The sequence below is a fragment of the Pituophis catenifer genome, unplaced genomic scaffold, assembly GCF_029215685.1.
Source record: "Pituophis catenifer annectens isolate HBS135680 unplaced genomic scaffold, rPitCat1.0.hap2 SCAF_6, whole genome shotgun sequence".
In the NCBI taxonomy this organism is placed as follows: Eukaryota; Metazoa; Chordata; class Lepidosauria; order Squamata; family Colubridae; genus Pituophis; species Pituophis catenifer.
Window position 1 is genome coordinate 5,704,771 of NW_027256886.1, and position 18,248 is coordinate 5,723,018.

At 44.7% G+C, this 18,248-nt stretch overlaps 1 protein-coding gene across 1 annotated transcript in view; it reads right to left on the reverse strand.

The window, feature by feature from the left end:
* The window catches only part of CHRD (chordin), a 62,752-nt gene that overhangs the window by 23,088 nt on the left and 21,416 nt on the right, over positions 1–18,248 (reverse strand). The window contains exons 6-15 of the mRNA XM_070945698.1: positions 17,854–17,950; positions 13,955–14,096; positions 11,951–12,091; positions 11,288–11,370; positions 11,042–11,189; positions 9,767–9,873; positions 7,159–7,275; positions 6,812–6,968; positions 3,618–3,862; positions 602–715 (exon numbers count right to left, since the gene is read on the reverse strand). Coding sequence (XP_070801799.1) covers positions 602–715; positions 3,618–3,862; positions 6,812–6,968; positions 7,159–7,275; positions 9,767–9,873; positions 11,042–11,189; positions 11,288–11,370; positions 11,951–12,091; positions 13,955–14,096; positions 17,854–17,950 — 1,351 coding nt within the window. The remainder of the gene's footprint in view (positions 1–601; positions 716–3,617; positions 3,863–6,811; positions 6,969–7,158; positions 7,276–9,766; positions 9,874–11,041; positions 11,190–11,287; positions 11,371–11,950; positions 12,092–13,954; positions 14,097–17,853; positions 17,951–18,248) is intronic.

Sequence of the window (18,248 nt, forward strand, 5' to 3'; positions counted from 1 at the left end):
TTCATACTTTTGTATATTTATACAAAGTCAGCTTATTGCCCCCACAATCTGGGTCCTCATTTCACCTACCTTTGAAAGGATGGAAGGCTGAGTCGACCTTGAGCCTGGTGAGATTTGAACTTGCAGTAATTGCAAGCAGCAGATGTTCATCTGTCAATAACAGTGCTTTAGTCCACTGTACTACAGGCTCTTCCCAAGAAATCTTCCCAAGAAAGCAGGACTCTTGAAACTGCAGTGGTTCCAAAAGGAGCTTTTATTGGAAGGTTATTGTGATAACCGGGAGCATTTCACCCCTGAGCTAGAGGCTAAAACATATGAGGAACATTTGCAAGAACTGGGTATGTAATGATGGAAGGATGAGGGATGATATGATAACGGTCTTCCAATATTTCAGGAGGGGGTTGTCACAAAGAAGAGGGAATCAACCTATTCTCTAGAGCAGGAGTCTCCAATCTTGGCAACTTTAAGACTTGTGGACTTCAACTCCCAGAAGTCCTCAGCCAACCCCAGCTACAAGGTCCTACAAGGTCCCTTCCAACTCTGTTAATCTGCAAATGGCTTGGAAATCAAGAGTCTTTCAGAGCTAAAAAAGCAGACCTACCTTCCCCCGGATCTCTCCTTGGGGGTTCGCTTTCGTGCTGACTTGCAGGAAAGCTGTACCTTGAGCTAGGTGCCGAAGCAGCTCTGCGTCCAGGTCCTTCACCACTCCTTGGGCCTAAGAGAGACAGACAAGTACCTCAATAGAGTTCCAGGACAGCATGCAGGGAATTCTCAACTTACAACCATTTGTTTAGTGTCTATGGAGATTCTCAGTCATCCAGGTCATGGTTGTCCCAAATATTTCTTTTTTTTCAAGAGGCAGCTGGACTTTCTGGTTTTTCTTTGAAGACCTTTTGGTTCTCATCCAAGAAGCTTCTTCAGCTCTGGTGGGATGGTGGGGAATGGAAGTATTTATACTCCTTGCAGACAGCTGGTCATTTGCAGCCTTTTAGAGAGTCCTTGAGGCCACTTAAGAGGTTTATCTGTGTCCTCAGAGTCACCTGAGTGGGTGTGGAGCCTTCTTGGAACTGCTGAAAGGACCCTGTTGTAGACTGGAGATAGATGATGTTGTATGCCTTCCCTTCTGTTGAGAGAGGGCCAGGGGTGAAATGCTCCCGGTTCGGACCGGATCACTCGATCCGGTAGCGATGGCGGCAGGTGGTTTGGAGAAGCGGTAGTAAAAATCCCTGCCCCCACATGCCCAGCTGAGCCGCACGATCATCATAATAACAGAGAACATTATGCATCTAATTATCTGCCTCTCAGTTTAATGGTCTGCCAGCTTAATTTTTTTCAGACAGCTCCTTCTTGGTAGGCAGCCCAAGGAAAGAATGGGTAATGCCAGAATGGAATTTGTGATCAATTTTCCTGAGCTTGTTCCATTTTTCTGCATTTGGAAATGAAGCTCGCTTTGACTTCTGCCAGAGGTTCACTGGACACCCACTGTGGGAATTGCCTTATGGGAATGGCTTTGCATTTTACTGCCCTCAGTGGTAACATCACACCTCACACAACAGGGAGGATCCCACAGCTAGCATAGACTCAGAAGGAATTATTCCTATTATTCATGTTCTCTCAACCCAGCCCAACTCACAGGGTTGTTCCTATGGGGGAAATAGGAAGAGGAAGGAGTATTATTTGGCTGTTTGCCACCTTCAAGTTATTTATAATAATGATAGAGGTGGGAGATGGATGGATGGATGGATGGATGGATGGATGGATGGATGGATGGATGGATGGATGGTCAGATGGATGGACGGACAGAGAGACGGATAGATAGATAGATAGATAGATAGATAGATGGATGGATGGATGGATGGATGGATGGATGGATGGATGGATAGGTAGGTACAGTAGGTAGGTAGGTAGATACTTAGATGATAGAAAGATTGATTGATTGATTGATGATAGATAATAGATAGATGGATGGATAGATAGATGGATGGATGGATGGATGGATGGGTAGGTAGATATGTAGATAGATGATAGAACGATTGATAGATGATAGATAGATAGATAGATAGATAGATAGATAGATAGATAGATAGATGGATGGATGGATGGACGGGTGGGTGGGTGGATGGATAGGTAGGTAGGTAGGTAGGTAAATAGGTAGATATGTAGATAGATGATAGAACGATTGATTGATAGATAGATAGATAGATAGATAGATAGATAGATAGATGGACTGATAAGTTGGTAGATATGTAGATAGATGATAGAACGATTGATTGATTGATTAATAGATGATAGATAATAGATAGATAGATAGATAGATAGATAGATAGATAGATAGATAGATAGATGGGTGGGTGGATGGATGAATGGCTGGGTGGATGGATGGATAGCTAGGTAGGTGAATAGGTAGATATGTAGATAGATGATAGAACGATTGATTGATTGATTAATAGATGATAGATAGATAGATAGATAGATAGATAGATAGATAGATAGGTGGGTGGATGGATGAATGGCTGGGTGGATGGATGGATAGCTAGGTAGGTAAATAGGTAGATATGTAGATAGATGATAGAACGATTGATTGATTGATTAATAGATGATAGATAGATAGATAGATAGATAGATAGATAGATAGATAGATAGATAGATAGGTGGGTGGATGGATGAATGGCTGGGTGGATGGATGGATAGCTAGGTAGGTAAATAGGTAGATATGTAGATAGATGATAGATAATAGATAGATAGATAGATAGATAGATAGATAGATAGATAGATAGATAGATGGGTGGGTGGATGGATGAATGGCTGGGTGGATGGATGGATAGCTAGGTAGGTGAATAGGTAGATATGTAGATAGATGATAGAACGATTGATTGATTGATTAATAGATGATAGATAGATAGATAGATAGATAGATAGATAGATAGATAGATAGATGGGTGGATGGATGAATGGCTGGGTGGATGGATGGATAGCTAGGTAGGTGAATAGGTAGATATGTAGATAGATGATAGAACGATTGATTGATTGATTAATAGATGATAGATAGATAGATAGATAGATAGATAGATAGATAGATAGATAGATGGGTGGGTGGATGGATGAATGGCTGGGTGGATGGATGGATAGCTAGGTAGGTGAATAGGTAGATATGTAGATAGATGATAGAACGATTGATTGATTGATTAATAGATGATAGATAGATAGATAGATAGATAGATAGATAGATAGATAGATAGATAGATAGGTGGGTGGGTGGATGGATGAATGGCTGGGTGGATGGATGGATAGCTAGGTAGGTAAATAGGTAGATATGTAGATAGATGATAGAACGATTGATTGATTGATTAATAGATGATAGATAGATAGATAGATAGATAGATAGATAGATAGATAGATAGATAGGTGGGTGGGTGGATGGATGAATGGCTGGGTGGATGGATGGATAGCTAGGTAGGTAAATAGGTAGATATGTAGATAGATGATAGAATGATTGATTGATTGATAGGTAGGTAGGTAGGTAGATAGATAAGTTATAGACAGACAGACAGGCAGGCAGGCAGGCAGACAGCAGGACAATGCATTTCCGACCAAAAGGCTGCCTCTTAGCCCCTTACCTCTGTGCCATAGAAACTTCTCAGCAGCCTCCTGTGCTCGGGGAGGCTGGTCTCGTGAATCTTTCCCAGTTCGGCAAAACCGTGCAAGTGAGCGCTGACGGTGCCATCGTCTGCCCTGCCCAGGCCGGCCACCACAATTTCGTAGTGCAGATGGCAGTGACCGTCCAAAGACACCCAGGAGTGGCCAGCAGAGCCCGTGTGTACTGGAGGGGATACATATTGGCCGGCCAGAGGGATAGGAAGTTCTACGGGACGAAAGACACAAGTTCATTGAGTGATGGTTCCCAAGTTATAACGGCATTGGGGAAAAAAGGGACTTGTGACCATTTTTCACACTTACGACTGTTGCAGCATCCCCATGATCACATGATCAAAATTTGAATGCTTGGCAACCGACTCATATTTATGATGGTGGCAGTCTCCTGGGGTCATGGGATCCCCTTTTGTGACCTTCTGACAAACCAAGTCAATGGGGAGCCAGATTCACTTAACAACCGTGTGACTAACTTAATAACTGCAGTGATTCACTTAACAACCATGGCAGGGAAAGTCATAAAATGGAGCAAAATTTCACTTATCAAATATTTCACTTAGCAACAGGAATGTTGGGCTCAATTGTGGTTGTAAATCAAGGACTAACTGTATTGGGTTCTTTCGATCCTCATATTCAAATACTACAGGTAGTCCTCAGTTTATGACCATTCACTAAGGGAGTATTTGAAGTTACAACAGCACTGACAAAAGTGATTTATAACTGGTTTTCACACTTACGACTATTGCAATATCCCCGTGGTCTTGTGTGCCAATTTTAGGCACTTGGCAACCGGTACATACCATATTTTTCGGAGTATAAGACATACCTTTTGCCCCCTAAAAAGGAGTGAAAATTTAGGTGCGCCTTATACACCGAATGTAGCCCCGCCCACTTACTGGCCCCCACCCTTTGGCCTCTGCCTCGCAGCAGTTACCTCCTTGCAAGCAAACAGCAAGAAAAAACAGCTCCTTTCAGCTTCAGCACAGCCTAATTAGCATAAGCTGATTGGATCGGCCTCCCGACTCTCAGCTGATTTGCTCTCAGCTGTTTTGCGCAGGGCTCTGCTGCTTGCTGCAAGGAGGTAAATTGCTGGAGCAGATTTTTTTTTCCCTTGTGCTAATCAAGCTATGCTGAAAATGAAAATGAGAGTAAAGCAGGCTGTTTGCTGTTTGCTGCAACGAGGCAAAATTGCTGGGAGGCAGAGGGAGATTTCTTTTTCTTCTTTTCCTCACCAGAAAAGGTAGGTGCATCTTATACTCCGAAAAATACAGTATTTATTTATGACGGGTCATGTGATCAACATTTGCAGCCTCCCCAGCCAGCTTTGCTTTCCGACAACCAAAGTAAATGGCGGAAGTCAGATTTACTTAACAACAGCACAATTCACTTAACAACTGCCGTGATTCGCTTAAAAACCACGGCAAAAAAGATCATAAAATTGGGCACAACTCATTTAACAACTGCTTTGCTTAGCAACAGAAATTCCGGTCCCATTTGTGGCCGTAGGTTGAGGACTACCTATACCCGATTTTCACACTGCAGGATTTTTAAGGGTGGCAATGACTTTCCCCATTTCTACCACAGTGTTTCTCAAATTGGGAGCTTTAAGGTGGGTGGAGGTCAACTCCCATGCTGGCTGGGGCATTCTGGGAGTTGAAGTCCACCCACCATGAAGTTGGCATGTTTAAAGAAGACTGATCTACCATCTCGACATTTTCATCTTTTCACCCTGATGCTCATGGCTGGCTGAAGAATTCTGGGAGTTGAAGTCCATAAGGCTTAAAATTGCCAAGTCATGCGGTCCCCAAATTTGCAGCTTGGAGGCCCAGGGTGGGGAAGGGAACTGGGCTGTGTGATCGGTGGGCTGGCACACGCATGTGCGTGCATGCAACCCTTGCGCAAATGTCCAGCCAGGCCGCATGCACATGATTGCCTTGCATGAGCAGTGGGCCGACACATACATACGTGATTGCTCTCCTGGCTGTCACTCGTGCAAATTGAACTGTGTGCAAATGTGCACATGATCTGCCCAGCCGCTTGTGTGGCCCAATTCTGAATAGACATATAAATGGGCAATAGGTAGTAGTGGGCTACAGCTCAGAGGCTACAGCTCAGAGGTTGGGAACCCCTGTTGTGGACTTCCTAGAATTCCTCAAATCAGTATGGCTGATTGAGGAATTCTGGGAATTCTGGGAGTTGAAGTCTATAAGTCTTAAAGTTGCCAAGTCTTGTGGACCAGTGGTCCCCATCTTTGTGGCTTAGTGTTGTGGCCCGCCGCCAGCCAGCAGAGCTGGCAGCAGAGTCAGACAGTGAGGAGGTTGGGGAGAAACATGGCCCAGTCCTTGGGGCTGGATAAAACTCGGCCGAGGGCTCTGCGTCGGAGGCAGAGAGGGAGATAGACAGCAGTGAGACAGAGGAACAGCTGGAGCCTGTTCCCAGTGTGCGCATGTGCAGAGCTGCCAGAAGACAAGAACAACTAAGAAAGCAGGTTCGACTTGGGAGTAAAGCCACACCTTGGAGATTATTGGCCCCTCCCATAGGAAACAAAAGAGGAGCGAATGGGGAGGGGGCTTTTGCAGGAAACAATTTGTTCGTTCGGTCGTTTCAAGAGTGGAAAGTTCTGTTCGTGACTCTAAGAGACTCTGTGCCAAGTTTGGCCTTACTCTGCGTTTGGAAACAAGTTACGTGGCAGCTTGCCAAGCGAGATAAGGTGTGTTGATAAATATTCCTTTGAAAAACTATTTGGACAAACCTTCCTGACTGTGAATGAAAGGAATTCACAATTCGTGTAAATAAGAGGTTTTGCGGGGACCAATTCCTCCTTCCTGCTTTTTAAGGGAGCCTAGGGCGGGAAGGAAACTAGGCCATGCGAGTGGCAGGCTGGTCCATGGCCTGGTACTAGACCGCAGCCCAGAGACTGGGGACTTTGCAGTCCCCAATTGGGGTTGTGGACTTCCATTTCCCAGAATTCCTCAGTCAGCATGGCTGGCTGAGGAATTCTGGGAGCTGAAGTCCACAAGTCTTATTAAGGTTGCCAAGATTGTTGGAGACAGCCTTCCCCTTTCCCCAAGCTGGATCAAAAACTTGGTTCACACCACAACCACCAGATGATTCCCCCATTATCCGGGTCAGCAATTTCACAAACTCTGTGTACGAGTACCTTGATAACGGACCAAGAGTCCGTTGTAGAGCATGGAGTTTATCTGTCCACGCAATTCTCCGTCTTCAAAGTCCTTGGTGGCGACATTTAAGAAGAGCTCGTTCTGCAGCAGCATGTGGGCATCGCGCCCGCTGGCTTGTGTCCAGGAGCCACTGGCCTAAAAAATAACAAGGGTGTCAGCAGAGAGAAGCAAATGTACAAGGCTTGGTTCTTTTGTCGAGTGTGATTTCCAAGCACGGGCAAAGAGGAACAATGCATTTCACACATTTTGAAGTCTCGGGTGTTTGCTGTCCCCAAGTTGGTTGTCTATCTCCAATCCGCCAAGTCTTCTGCCAGCCAACGCTTACCATGCCATCCCTGTAGCTGTGGGTCATGTCGTACAAAATGCTACGTTTATGTCTTCGGCGGGGTTTGGTCTCCAAGGTGACACCAATCACCTCGCTTCCTGTTCCGGCTACCTGGATCTAGAGGGAAGATTGTCCCAAATGAATGTTCAAAGCAGTGGTGAAATCCAATTTTTTTTTACTACCGGTTCTGTGGGCGTGGCTTGGTGGGCATGGTGTGGCTTGGTGGGCGTGGCTTGGTGGGTGTGGCAGGGGAAGGATACTGCAAAATCTCCATTCCCACCCCACTCCAGGGAAAGGATACTGCAAAATCCCCATTCCCTCCCCACTCCAGGGGAAGGATACTGCACAATCCCCATCCCCTCCCCACTCCAGGGGAAGGATACTGTAAAAGTCCCATTCCCTCCCCACTCCTGGGGGAAGGATATTGCAAAATCTCCATTCCCACCCCATTCTGGGGCTAGCCAGAGGTGGTATTTGCCGGTTCTCTGAACTGCTCAAAATTTCCGCTACTGGTTCTCCAGAACCTGTCAGAACCTGCTGGATTTCACCCCTGGTTCAAAGCCACATTAACTTAATAACAGTAGAAAAGAATAACAGAGTTGGAAGAGACCTTGGAGGCAGGGGTGGGCTGCTGGGGGTTCTGAGGGGTTCGGGAGAACCTCTAGCTAAGATTCTGTGCAGTTCGGAGAATCCCCAAATCCCACACCTGGCTGGCCCCGCCCACTCCTCCCTTCCCTTCCCAGGAGTCCCCACTTGACCCGTTTTGGATGCAGATAAGTGCAGGGCGCGTGCAGAGGCTCGGGGAAGGTGAAAAACCGGCCTATCAGAAGTTCAGGAAGGCCGGAAACAGGCCCGTTTCCAGCCTCCAGAGGGCCTCCGAAGACTGGGGAGGCTGTTTTCGCCCACCTGAAGGCTCGAGGAAAGCCTCCGGAGCCTGGGGAGGGCAAAAATGCACCCCCCTCTGTGGAGCAAGAGGCCGACTAGGCCACACCCACCATGCCCTCACTCACCCAGCAACCGGGTAAAGAACCCCTTGCTAAACTTTTTGAAGCCCACCCCTGCTTGGAGGTCTTTTAGTCCAACCCCCTGCTCAAGCAGGAAACCCTATACCTCTGATGGTGAACCTATGGCATGCAAAAGATGATCACAAGATCCCGGGACACTGTTGTTGTGACCCGTCAGTGGCCTGTGCAGTAGTAGCTGATTCTGACAGCGAGGAGGCTGGTAGGGTGCTGCACCAGTAGCCTGTGCAGCTGGCACCCGAGTCAGACAATGAGGAGGCTGGAGAAGATGTGGTGCCAGTGGCAGGGATTCAGCCAGGGCCTTCAGAACCTCCAGAAGCTCCCATAAGTGAAGAGGAAGAAGAGGAGGAGCCTCTTCTCGATGCACGGGCGCGCAGAGCGGCCAAAAGGCAGGAGTGGCCCCTCAGGAGGAGGTCTCCTCGAGAGGAAGGCTTGGGGCTAATTGGCCATTCCCTTAGCCTATTTAAGGAAGGACGACGACTGAAGCAATTTGCAGGGAACAACTTCGTTCACTCTCCTTCGCGTCTGGATCTTAGTTCTCTTATCAGTTTCCTGCAAATTGCTTCTGGGCTTTCTGCCAACCATAGTAAGATTACGATTATTTATTCTTTGGATTCTTGTAGGCTGTTAAGAAAGTTCATTAACAGCCTTTGTTTTGAAAAAGACTGATTTAATTTAGTAAACTAAGGTTTGTACAGACTTTGTGTGTGCTGCGTTCTTTGGGGTCCGTAGCTGGGGCAGAAAAACTGCAACCGTTCATAATAATATGAACCGGTTGCCAAGCGTCCAAATTTTGATCACGTTTCCATGGGGATGCTTGCGATGGTCATAAGACTGAAAAAACGGTCACAAGTCCTCTTTTTCAGTGCCGTTGTAACTTCAAAGTCAATAAAGGAATGGTTATAAATTGAAAACTACCTGTATTCAGAAGCAAGATCAGGAAGGGCTCTAGGGACCCACATCAAGGTATTTGGGAGCTGTACGCAATTGTGAGGCTTACATTGTGCTCACCTGCTACAATCTCATGTGCAAACTATCAGCCAGGCCAGCAAAAGTCCCCTCCGACCAGGGGGGAAATGCTCCCGGTTCGGACCGGAACACCTGATCCGGTAGCGATGGAGGCAGGTGGTTCAGAGAACCGGTAGCAAAAATCCCTGCCCACCCCCTTGCCCAGTTGAGCCGCACAATCATCAGAGGCTTTTTTTTTTACTTTTAAAAGCATTTTTTCTACAACCTCTTCGGCCGAAAAAATGCTTTTAAAAGTAAAAAAAAAAAAAGCCTCTGATGATTGCGCAGCTCAGCTGGGATCGTCAAAGGCTTTAAAAGCCTCTGACGATCCAAGCTGAGTTGCCTGATCGTCAGAGGCATGTAAAAGAAAAAAAGCCTCTGCCGATCAGGCAATTCAGCTGGGTTCATCAGAGCCTTTTGAAAGCATTTTTGTACAACCAAGAGGTTGTAGAAAAAATGGTTTTAAAAGTAAAAAAAAAAAGAAATTGGCCACGCCCACCCAGTCATGTTACCCCCCCATCAAGCCACGCCCACAGAACCGGTAGTAACAAATTTTAGATTTCACCACTGCCTCCTACCTGGTATTCCCACGTCCCATTTTCATGTAGCACAATCTTGGCAGAGCCCACTGCCCCTGTGTGAGTGGGTATCAAGGCGTTGGCTCCACAAAGCACACTCTGTATGGCTGGAAGAGAAAGAGGGAGAGGGAGAGGGAGGGAGAGAGAGAGAGAGAGAGAGAGAGAGAGAGAAGAGGGAGAGGGAAATGATGTTTTTAGGATGACAACATAGGTGAGCATACTGACTGGGGATTCCTGGGAGTTGAAGTTCACATATCTTACAATTATGTGTAGGGTAGTTACAACCCAGATTTGAAATTCTGACAGAGGCAGGGTCAGGGGTGAAATGCTCCCGGTTCGGACCGGATTGCCCGATCTGGTAGCGATGATGTCGGGTGGTTCAGAGAACCGGTAGCAAAAATCCCTGCTCCCTCCATGCCCAGCTAAGCCACGCAATCACCAGAGGCTTTTTTTTTTAATTTTTAAAAGCATGTTTTCTACAACCTCTTCAGAGGAAAAAATGCTTTTAAAAGTAAAAAAAAAAAAAGATGATCGTGCGGCTCAGCTGGGATCGTCACAGGCTTTTAAAAGCATTTCTTCTACAACCTCTTCGGCCGAAGAGGTTGTAAAAAAATGCTTTTAAAAGCCTCTGACGATCCCAGCTGAGTTGCCTGATCGTCAGAGGCTTTTAAAAGTTTTTTTTTACATTTTTTGTATAAAAAATGTTTTTAAAAGTAAAAAAAAAACCTCTGACGATCAGGCAACTCAGCTGGGATTGTCAGAGGCTTTTAAAAGCATTGTTTTTACAACCTCTTTGGCCGAAGAAGTTGTAGAAAAAATGGTTTTAAAAGTTTTTTAAAAGCATTTTTTCTACAACCTCTTTGGCTGAAAAATGTTTTTAAAAGTAAAAAAAAAAAGTCTCTGATGATCGCGCAGCTCAACTGTGATCATCAGAGGCTTTTTTTAAAAAAAGAAAGCCTCTGCCGATCAGTCAAATCAGCTGGGATCGTCAGAGGCTTTAAAAAAAAAAAGAAAGCCTCTGCTGATCAGGCAAATCAGCTGGGATCGTCAGAGGCTTTAAAAGCATATTTTTACAACCTCTTCAGCTGAAGAGGTTGTAGAAAAAATCATTTCAAAAGTAAAAAAAAAAAAAGTTGGCCATGCCCACTCAGTCATATTACCCCCACCACCCACCAAGCCACGCCCACAGAACCGGTAGTAACAAATTTTACATTTCACCCCTGGGGAAGAGTAGCCAGGATGAATAAGTCGCAGGGACCCCACACTGTCACTCACTGTCACAGCTTCTCCGGACTGTGATAAACCCAGCTAACTTCTGACGGGCTCCACCGTCCACCTCTGCGGTCATCCTCAGCTGTCCTTGTGCCAGCCAGTCCATCTCCTGACGCCCCAATTCCATCAGCACCTCTGCAAAATCGGAGTCCTGGGAAAATGACAGCGAAAGCAAGCAAGCGAACAGAAGCAGCTTCATTAAGTGTTCCCAAAGTCACTCAAAACAGGGTTTTTAAAATGTCGGCTTACCTGTAAGGTGACATTAGCCAGAACCTGTCTGAGGACATTGTCCTGATGTAGGATTTGCACCCTTAGAGGGATCCGATCAGATTCTGTAAGAAAGCGGAGAGACGATTCACGCTATACGGGTAGTCCTGGACTTAAAATCATTTCTTTAAGGACCGTTTGAAATTATGTCTGTGCCGAACATTTTTTTACTATTCTATTCTATTCTATTCTATTCTATTCTATTCTATTCCATTCCATTCCATTCCATTCCATTCCATTCCATTCTACTCATTTTCTCCTATTCTATTCCATTCCATTCCATTCCATTCCATTCCATTCCATTCCATTCCATTCCATTCCATTCTACTCATTTTCTCCTATTCTATTCCATTCCATTCCATTCCATTCCATTCCATTCCATTCCATTCTACTCATTTTCTCCTATTCTATTCTATTCTATTCTATTCTATTCTATTCTATTCTATTCTATTCTATTCTATTCTATTCTATTCTATTCTATTCTATTCTATTCTATAATTCACATTTGGTCTTTAACCATCTCTGGGACATATCCCATGCAAAACTCTGGCTGTAACCCACTGGACTGGACTGGTTTAATCTTAACTAACTGGCCGAGAGAATTTTTTCAGTCGTGACTCGTTGCTTCCCTTTGGCCTTGCTCACTTTTGTCTGCTGGCTCCAGAAACCCCTTAGTAACAAGGACAAAATGCAGATTGTTCTCTGTGTCACTCAGGGTCAGCATAGCGATGCCACCAATGTTAAGGGGAGTCGGGTTCACGGACGTCAAGATGGCGCTGAAAGTCTCTGGAATAACAGAAGAGAATAAGACCTTTATTTTAACGGGGTCAGCGGCAAATTCAAATCTATATATAAAAAAGCGAAAACCACTCATGCATTAATCACGAAATCTCCAGAACCATAAAGCCTACAAACTTGAAATTGCCACATATGTTCCTCTTGGCTTCTAGGTGCTCACTAAGAACCGATTTTTTGAAATGACCATCAGAGCATTAATATTTCCTATATTATTATTAACATGCTCTGATGCTAAGAAGTTCTACTCCACCTCCCCACCTGAAAAGAAATCTGTTCCAAATGCAAAACACAAGCAGAGGAGAAGAGTTTCACTTTCAGTTTTACTTTCACAGCAGGAAGCAGCTTTAATACAGAACACTTGAGCTAAGCCATGCCCAGCCTCCTTCCTGTCTCCTTGCTCACACAGCAAATACTGTTTTAGTTTCCAAACACCCCTCAACTCTCTCACACACTGACAGGATGCTATATCTGGAGGTAGTTAGAAATTGGGATTATAGGCACCATCATTTCTTATTTTCTCTCTCTCTCTCTTTTTTTTTTTTTTAGGGTTCAGGGTGGCATATATAACTATTCCTGTGTTCTGAGATCTATAAAATAGTTTGTGAGACAAAATAAACTCATGTCAGCCCACAGGACAAACCAGGTGAGGAAAAAGACATGACATGAAATATTAAAATTCTACATTATTGCTATAGTATTAATATATTAAATTTTTAAAACCTAGCAGCATTTCTTTTTCTCTCTCTCTTTTATACTAAAGTCAGGGAAGCCAAGGCAATTTTGAGTTTCTTTCTCGCATATTTCTTTTTTTCATAATAGTTGTTTCTTATTATTTCACTGCCATCTCTACAGCAGGGATATTCAACCTTGGCAACTGTAAGACTTGTGGACTTCAACTCCCACAATTCCCCAGCACGGCTGGCTGAGGAATTCTGGGAGTTGAAGTCCACAAGTCTTAAAGTTGCCAGGGTTGGATATACCCCCGGTCTACATCTTGTGAGCTTGCAATCAAATCAAATCTACACCCTAAATTTCAACGTTCAAACACGGCCTTCATCACTGTAGGTCCATGGCATGTCTTGAACTACAAGGATACTTAGCAGCCAGATCCCAAACTACTGGAAATTCTGTGAGTTGTAGTTCAATACCTGGAAAAAAAGAAAAGCCACGAAGCCAAAGAAGGTCAAGTTCAACCAGGGGTGAAATGCTCCCAGTTCGGACCAGATCACCCGATCCGGTAGCGATGGAGGCGGGTGGTTCGGAAAACCGGTAGCAAAAATCCCTGCCCCCCCCCCCACATTGCCCAGCTGAGCTGGGCGATCATCAGAGGCTTTTTTTTATTATTTTTAAAAGCATTTTTTCTACAACCTCTTTGGCTGAAAAAATGCTTTTAAAAGTTAAAAAAAAAAGTCTCTGATGATCACGCGGCTCAGCTGGGATCGTCAGAGGCTTTAAAAAAAAAAGAAAGCCTCTGTTGATCAGGCAAGTCAGCTGGGATCATCAGAGGCTTTAAAAAAAAAAGAAAGCCTCTGCTGATCAGGCAAGTCAGCTGGGATCGTCAGAGGCTTTAAAAAAAAAAAAAGAAAGCCTCTGCAGATCAGGCAAGTCAGCTGGGATCGTCAGAGGCTTTCTTTTAAAAAAGAAAGCCTCTGCCGATCAGGCAAGTCAGCCTGATTCAGCCAAAGAGGTTGTAGAAAAAATGGTTTTAAAAGTTAAAAAAAAAAAGTTGGCCATGCCCACTTAGTCATATTACCCCCACCACCAATGTGACATGTGAAATGGAAGGTTAAAAACTTCCCAGTCTTGAAAAGGTTCCCCGGGATAACCCTGGTTACCTAAACCATAGATTACCTGCAAAGAGGGCCCGATGCTTGACAATCTGGCCTTGAACCTCCCCTGCAGGATGAGTCTGGGTGATTAGGGTTATGCGCATCTGATCCACTTTCAAGAGCCGGATGGAAGCCTTCTGCAAATTCCGCCACATGCCACAGATCTAGAAAAGAAGAAGAGGCGAGGTATGCATGGATACCTAGGGCCCAGTGGTGGGTTTCAATTTTTTTTACTACCGGTTCTGTGGGTGTGGCTTGGTGGGCGTGACAGGGGAAGAATACTGTAAAATTTTTATTTTATTTATTTATATTTGAATTTATATACCACCCTTCTCCCCCTAGGGACTCAGGGCAGTGAACAGCCGAAATTAAAATACATACAGTATAAAAGTTAAGATAGCTAAAATAAATTAAATCAATCGGCCCCCAATTTAAAACCCCAAAGCTATACAATTAAAAACTAACCCATAAAAAAACCTATTCAGGCCAGGCCGGCTTGCTGAAATAAAAACGTCTTCAGGGCCTTACAGAAAGTGCGGAGATCCGGGATCAGTCGTATTCCGGGAGGAAGCTCATTCCAGAGGGCGGGTGCCCCCACAGTGAAGGCTCTCCCCCTGGGGGCCGCCAGCCGACATTGCTTGACCGACGGCACCCTGAGGAGGTCCTCTCTGTGAGAGCGTATTGGCCAGTGGGAGGTTAACGGTAGCAGAAGGCGGTCTCGTAAATACCCTGGCCCTAAGCCATGGAGCGCTTTAAAGGTGAGAACCAACACTTTGAAGAGCACCCGGAAGACCACCGGGAGCCAGTGCAGCTCGCGCAGGAGCGATGTTACATGGGAGCGCCATGTCGCTCCCGTAATCACCCGCGCGGCCGCATTCTGGAAATGGAAATCTCCATTTCCATCCCACTCCAGGGGAAGGATACTGCAAAATCCCCATTTCCTCCCGATCAGCTGGGACTCGGGAGGCAGAGAATGGATGGGGGCGGGGCCAGTCAGAATTTTCACTACTGGTTCTCCGAACTACTCAAAATTTCCACTACCGGTTCTCCAGAACTGGTCAGAACCTGCTGAAACCCACCTCTGCTAGGGCCTCCAAACCAATAATTGAGGTTTATATATTGCACTGCAATATGCAGTGGAGGAATTCCCTCCGGAAAATAATGGGAAGGGCTCCCACAGACAAAAGGACGAACTCACATTTCTACATTTCGCAGAAGGTGGAGACAATAACAATATGGTCGTACCAATGTGTAAGCAATGGATGACGTAAGCAGAGATATTCAGAATTAGCAAATCTCAAAAGTTGCTAACCCACCGTTCTACTGCGACTGACTTCAAGAAAGAATTACAGGTAGTCCTCGATTTACGGCTACAATTTCTATTGTTAAGCATGACAGTTGTTAAGTGGCCCCATGTTATGCCCTTTCTTGCCACAGTTGTTAGATGAATCACTGCAGTTGTTTTAAGTTAGTAACCAGATTGTTAAGTGAATCTGGCTTCCCTATCGACTTTGCTCATCAGAAGGTCGCCAAAGGGGGAATCACATGACCCTGGGAAGCTGTGACCGTCATTCATAAGTATGAGTCAGTTGCCAGGTGTCCGACTTTTGATCACGTGACTGTGGGGATGCTACAACGGTCGTAAGTATGAAATACAGTCATCGGTCACTTTTTTCAGTGCCGGTATAAACTTTGAACAGTCACTAAACAAATGATTGCAAGTTATTTTACAACTGTGTGACTAACAACCGCAGGGATTCATTTAACAATTGTCTTGCTTACCAACATAAATTTTGGGCTCAATTGTGGTCAAAGGTTGAGGATGATCTGTATAGTCTTTTGTATACTAGCTCCTCCAGGGAGGAAATCCAAAATTTTTCCCTACCAGTTCTGTGGGCGTGGCTTGGTGAGCATGGCAGGGGAAGGATACTGCAAAATCTCCATTCCCACCCCACTCTGGGACCAGCCAGAGGTGGTATTTGCCAGTTCTCTGAACTACTCAAAATTACTGCTACCGGTTCTCCGAACTACTCAAAATTTTCGCTACTGGTTCTCTAGAACCTGTCAGAACCTGCAGAATTTCACACCGAGCTCCTCCCATAAATCAATTCATAATGCAAATCTGTTATAAATATTTCTCACCCGAGAGTCTTTGCTAGGATGCTCAAATAATGCAGGGATTCAATCACAAGAGAAGGGATGCAAACACAATGTGTTCTTGTATTAAGGAATTGTCCTTATTGTATTAGTTAATTAGTTAATTAGTTAATTAGTTAATTAGTTAATTAGTTAATTAGTTAATTAGTTAATTAGTTAATTAGTTAATTAGTTAATTAGTTAATTAGTTAATTAGTTAATTAGTTAATTAGTTAATTAATTAGTTAATTAGTTAATTAGTTAATTCGTTGAAGGGCAGGAATTCATATGTCCTTGAATTAAGGAGAAACTCCCTGAGAACAATTAACCAATGGAAAAGCATGCCATCAGAAGTCATGGGTGCTTCATCATTGGAGGATTTTAAGAAGAGATTGGACAGTCACTTGTCTGAAATGGTATAGAGCCAGGGGTATCAAACTTAAAACCTGCGGGGTGCTTAGATCTGGCCTGCGGGGCTGACCTGGAAACAGCGAAGGACCGGCCCGCGATGCGAAAATGGAGCCGAGGGGGGGGGCATGCGTGATCCTCCCGAACATGGCCGCCCCGGCAGGCCCACCCCGCCACCCCTCGGTGCCATTTTCTCTGGCAGAGAGCTATAAGAGGCAGTCACAGCTGAAAACGGAGCCTGGGGGGAGGGCGCCCGTGGCCCTTCGACATCTGTTTTCACTGGCAGAGTGCTAGCAAAACAAACTACCAGCAAAAGTGGATTCCCACCCCAGCCCACCACAGGTGCCCCCGGCAAGAGTTGACATCGGGCTGGCCACGCTCTCCCGGCCCCCCAGGTCAAACACAACCCTGATGCAGCCTTCAATGAAATCGAGTTTGACACCCCTGGTATCAGGGTGGATTTGATTTAAATCGAGTTGATTTAAATCACAATTTAAATCATGATTTAAATCACTAGTAAAAAGGCTTGATTTAAATCAACTTGATTTAAATCATAATTTTAAAGAGCAACTGTCATCTCTGCTACTCCTTTGACCCACTGTTGACTCACCGATAGTCCCAGTGTTGCAGAATATACAGCCTCATGCTACATAACTAAGCTCCATTTCATGCTGAATAAACTAAATTATTTATGTATCTTAAATAGAAAAGTATCTTACGATAGATTTTTACCCCAAAAGTTTTTTATTAAAATAAATTTGATAAAAATCAAAAAAATCCAATTTAAATCAAAAAAATAATGTTTTTAGGGCGCGACGAAAGGTATGTAAGCAAGGGGCTGGACTAGAAGACCTCCAAGGTCTCTTCCAGCGCTATTCCGATTCATACTTCACAGTGCCAACAGCCCCATTTCCTTAATGTCGATGGAGATTCTCAATCATGCAGGTCATGGTTGTCCCAAAAGAGCTTCTTCCAAAAAGCAACTGCGCTTTCTTGTTTTGCTTTTTTTTCCTTGAAGACATTTCGCTTCTCATTCAAGAAGCTTCTTCAGTTCTACGGAAATGTTTTCAAGGAAAAAAACCAAGAAAGTCCAATTGTGTTGTGAAGAGCTTGCCTCCAGACGTTGTAGGGCAGGGGTCTCCAAACTTGGCAGCTTTAAGACTTGTGGATAGCTGGCTGGAGAATTCTGGGAGTTGAAGTCCACAAGTCTTAAAGCTGCCAAGTTTGAAGACCTCTGTTGTAGGTGCTCCATCACTGGTGGTTTTTAAGAAGAGACTGATCAGCCATCTGTCTGAAATGGTGCTTGAGCAGAGGGTTGGACTAGAAGAACTCCAAGGTCCCTTCCAAGGCTATGCTGATCGATTGTGGTCCACTTACCATACCATCTTGGAAGATGGTGTCCTGTTGTATAGGATGTTCGAAAAGGACTGTCCCATCTGGCTCCAAGAAACGGACACGGATTGGTTGGCTCAGCCTAGACAAGAAACAGAGGATATGAGTAGAATTTGGAATTCCAGCAACAGAAATATTCATATATATATATATATAAAGTAAGTTCGAATCTTGCCAGGCTCAAGGTTGACTCAGCCTTCCATCCTTTCTAAGGTAGGTAAATTGAGGACCCAGTTTGTGGGGGCAATAAGCTGACTTTGTATAAAATATACAAAAGTATGAAGGCTATTGCTTAACACATTGTAAGCTGCCCTGAGTCTCCGGAGAAGGGCGGCATATAAATCAAATTTTTTTTTTTAAAAAAATCACCTTTTTCGGTG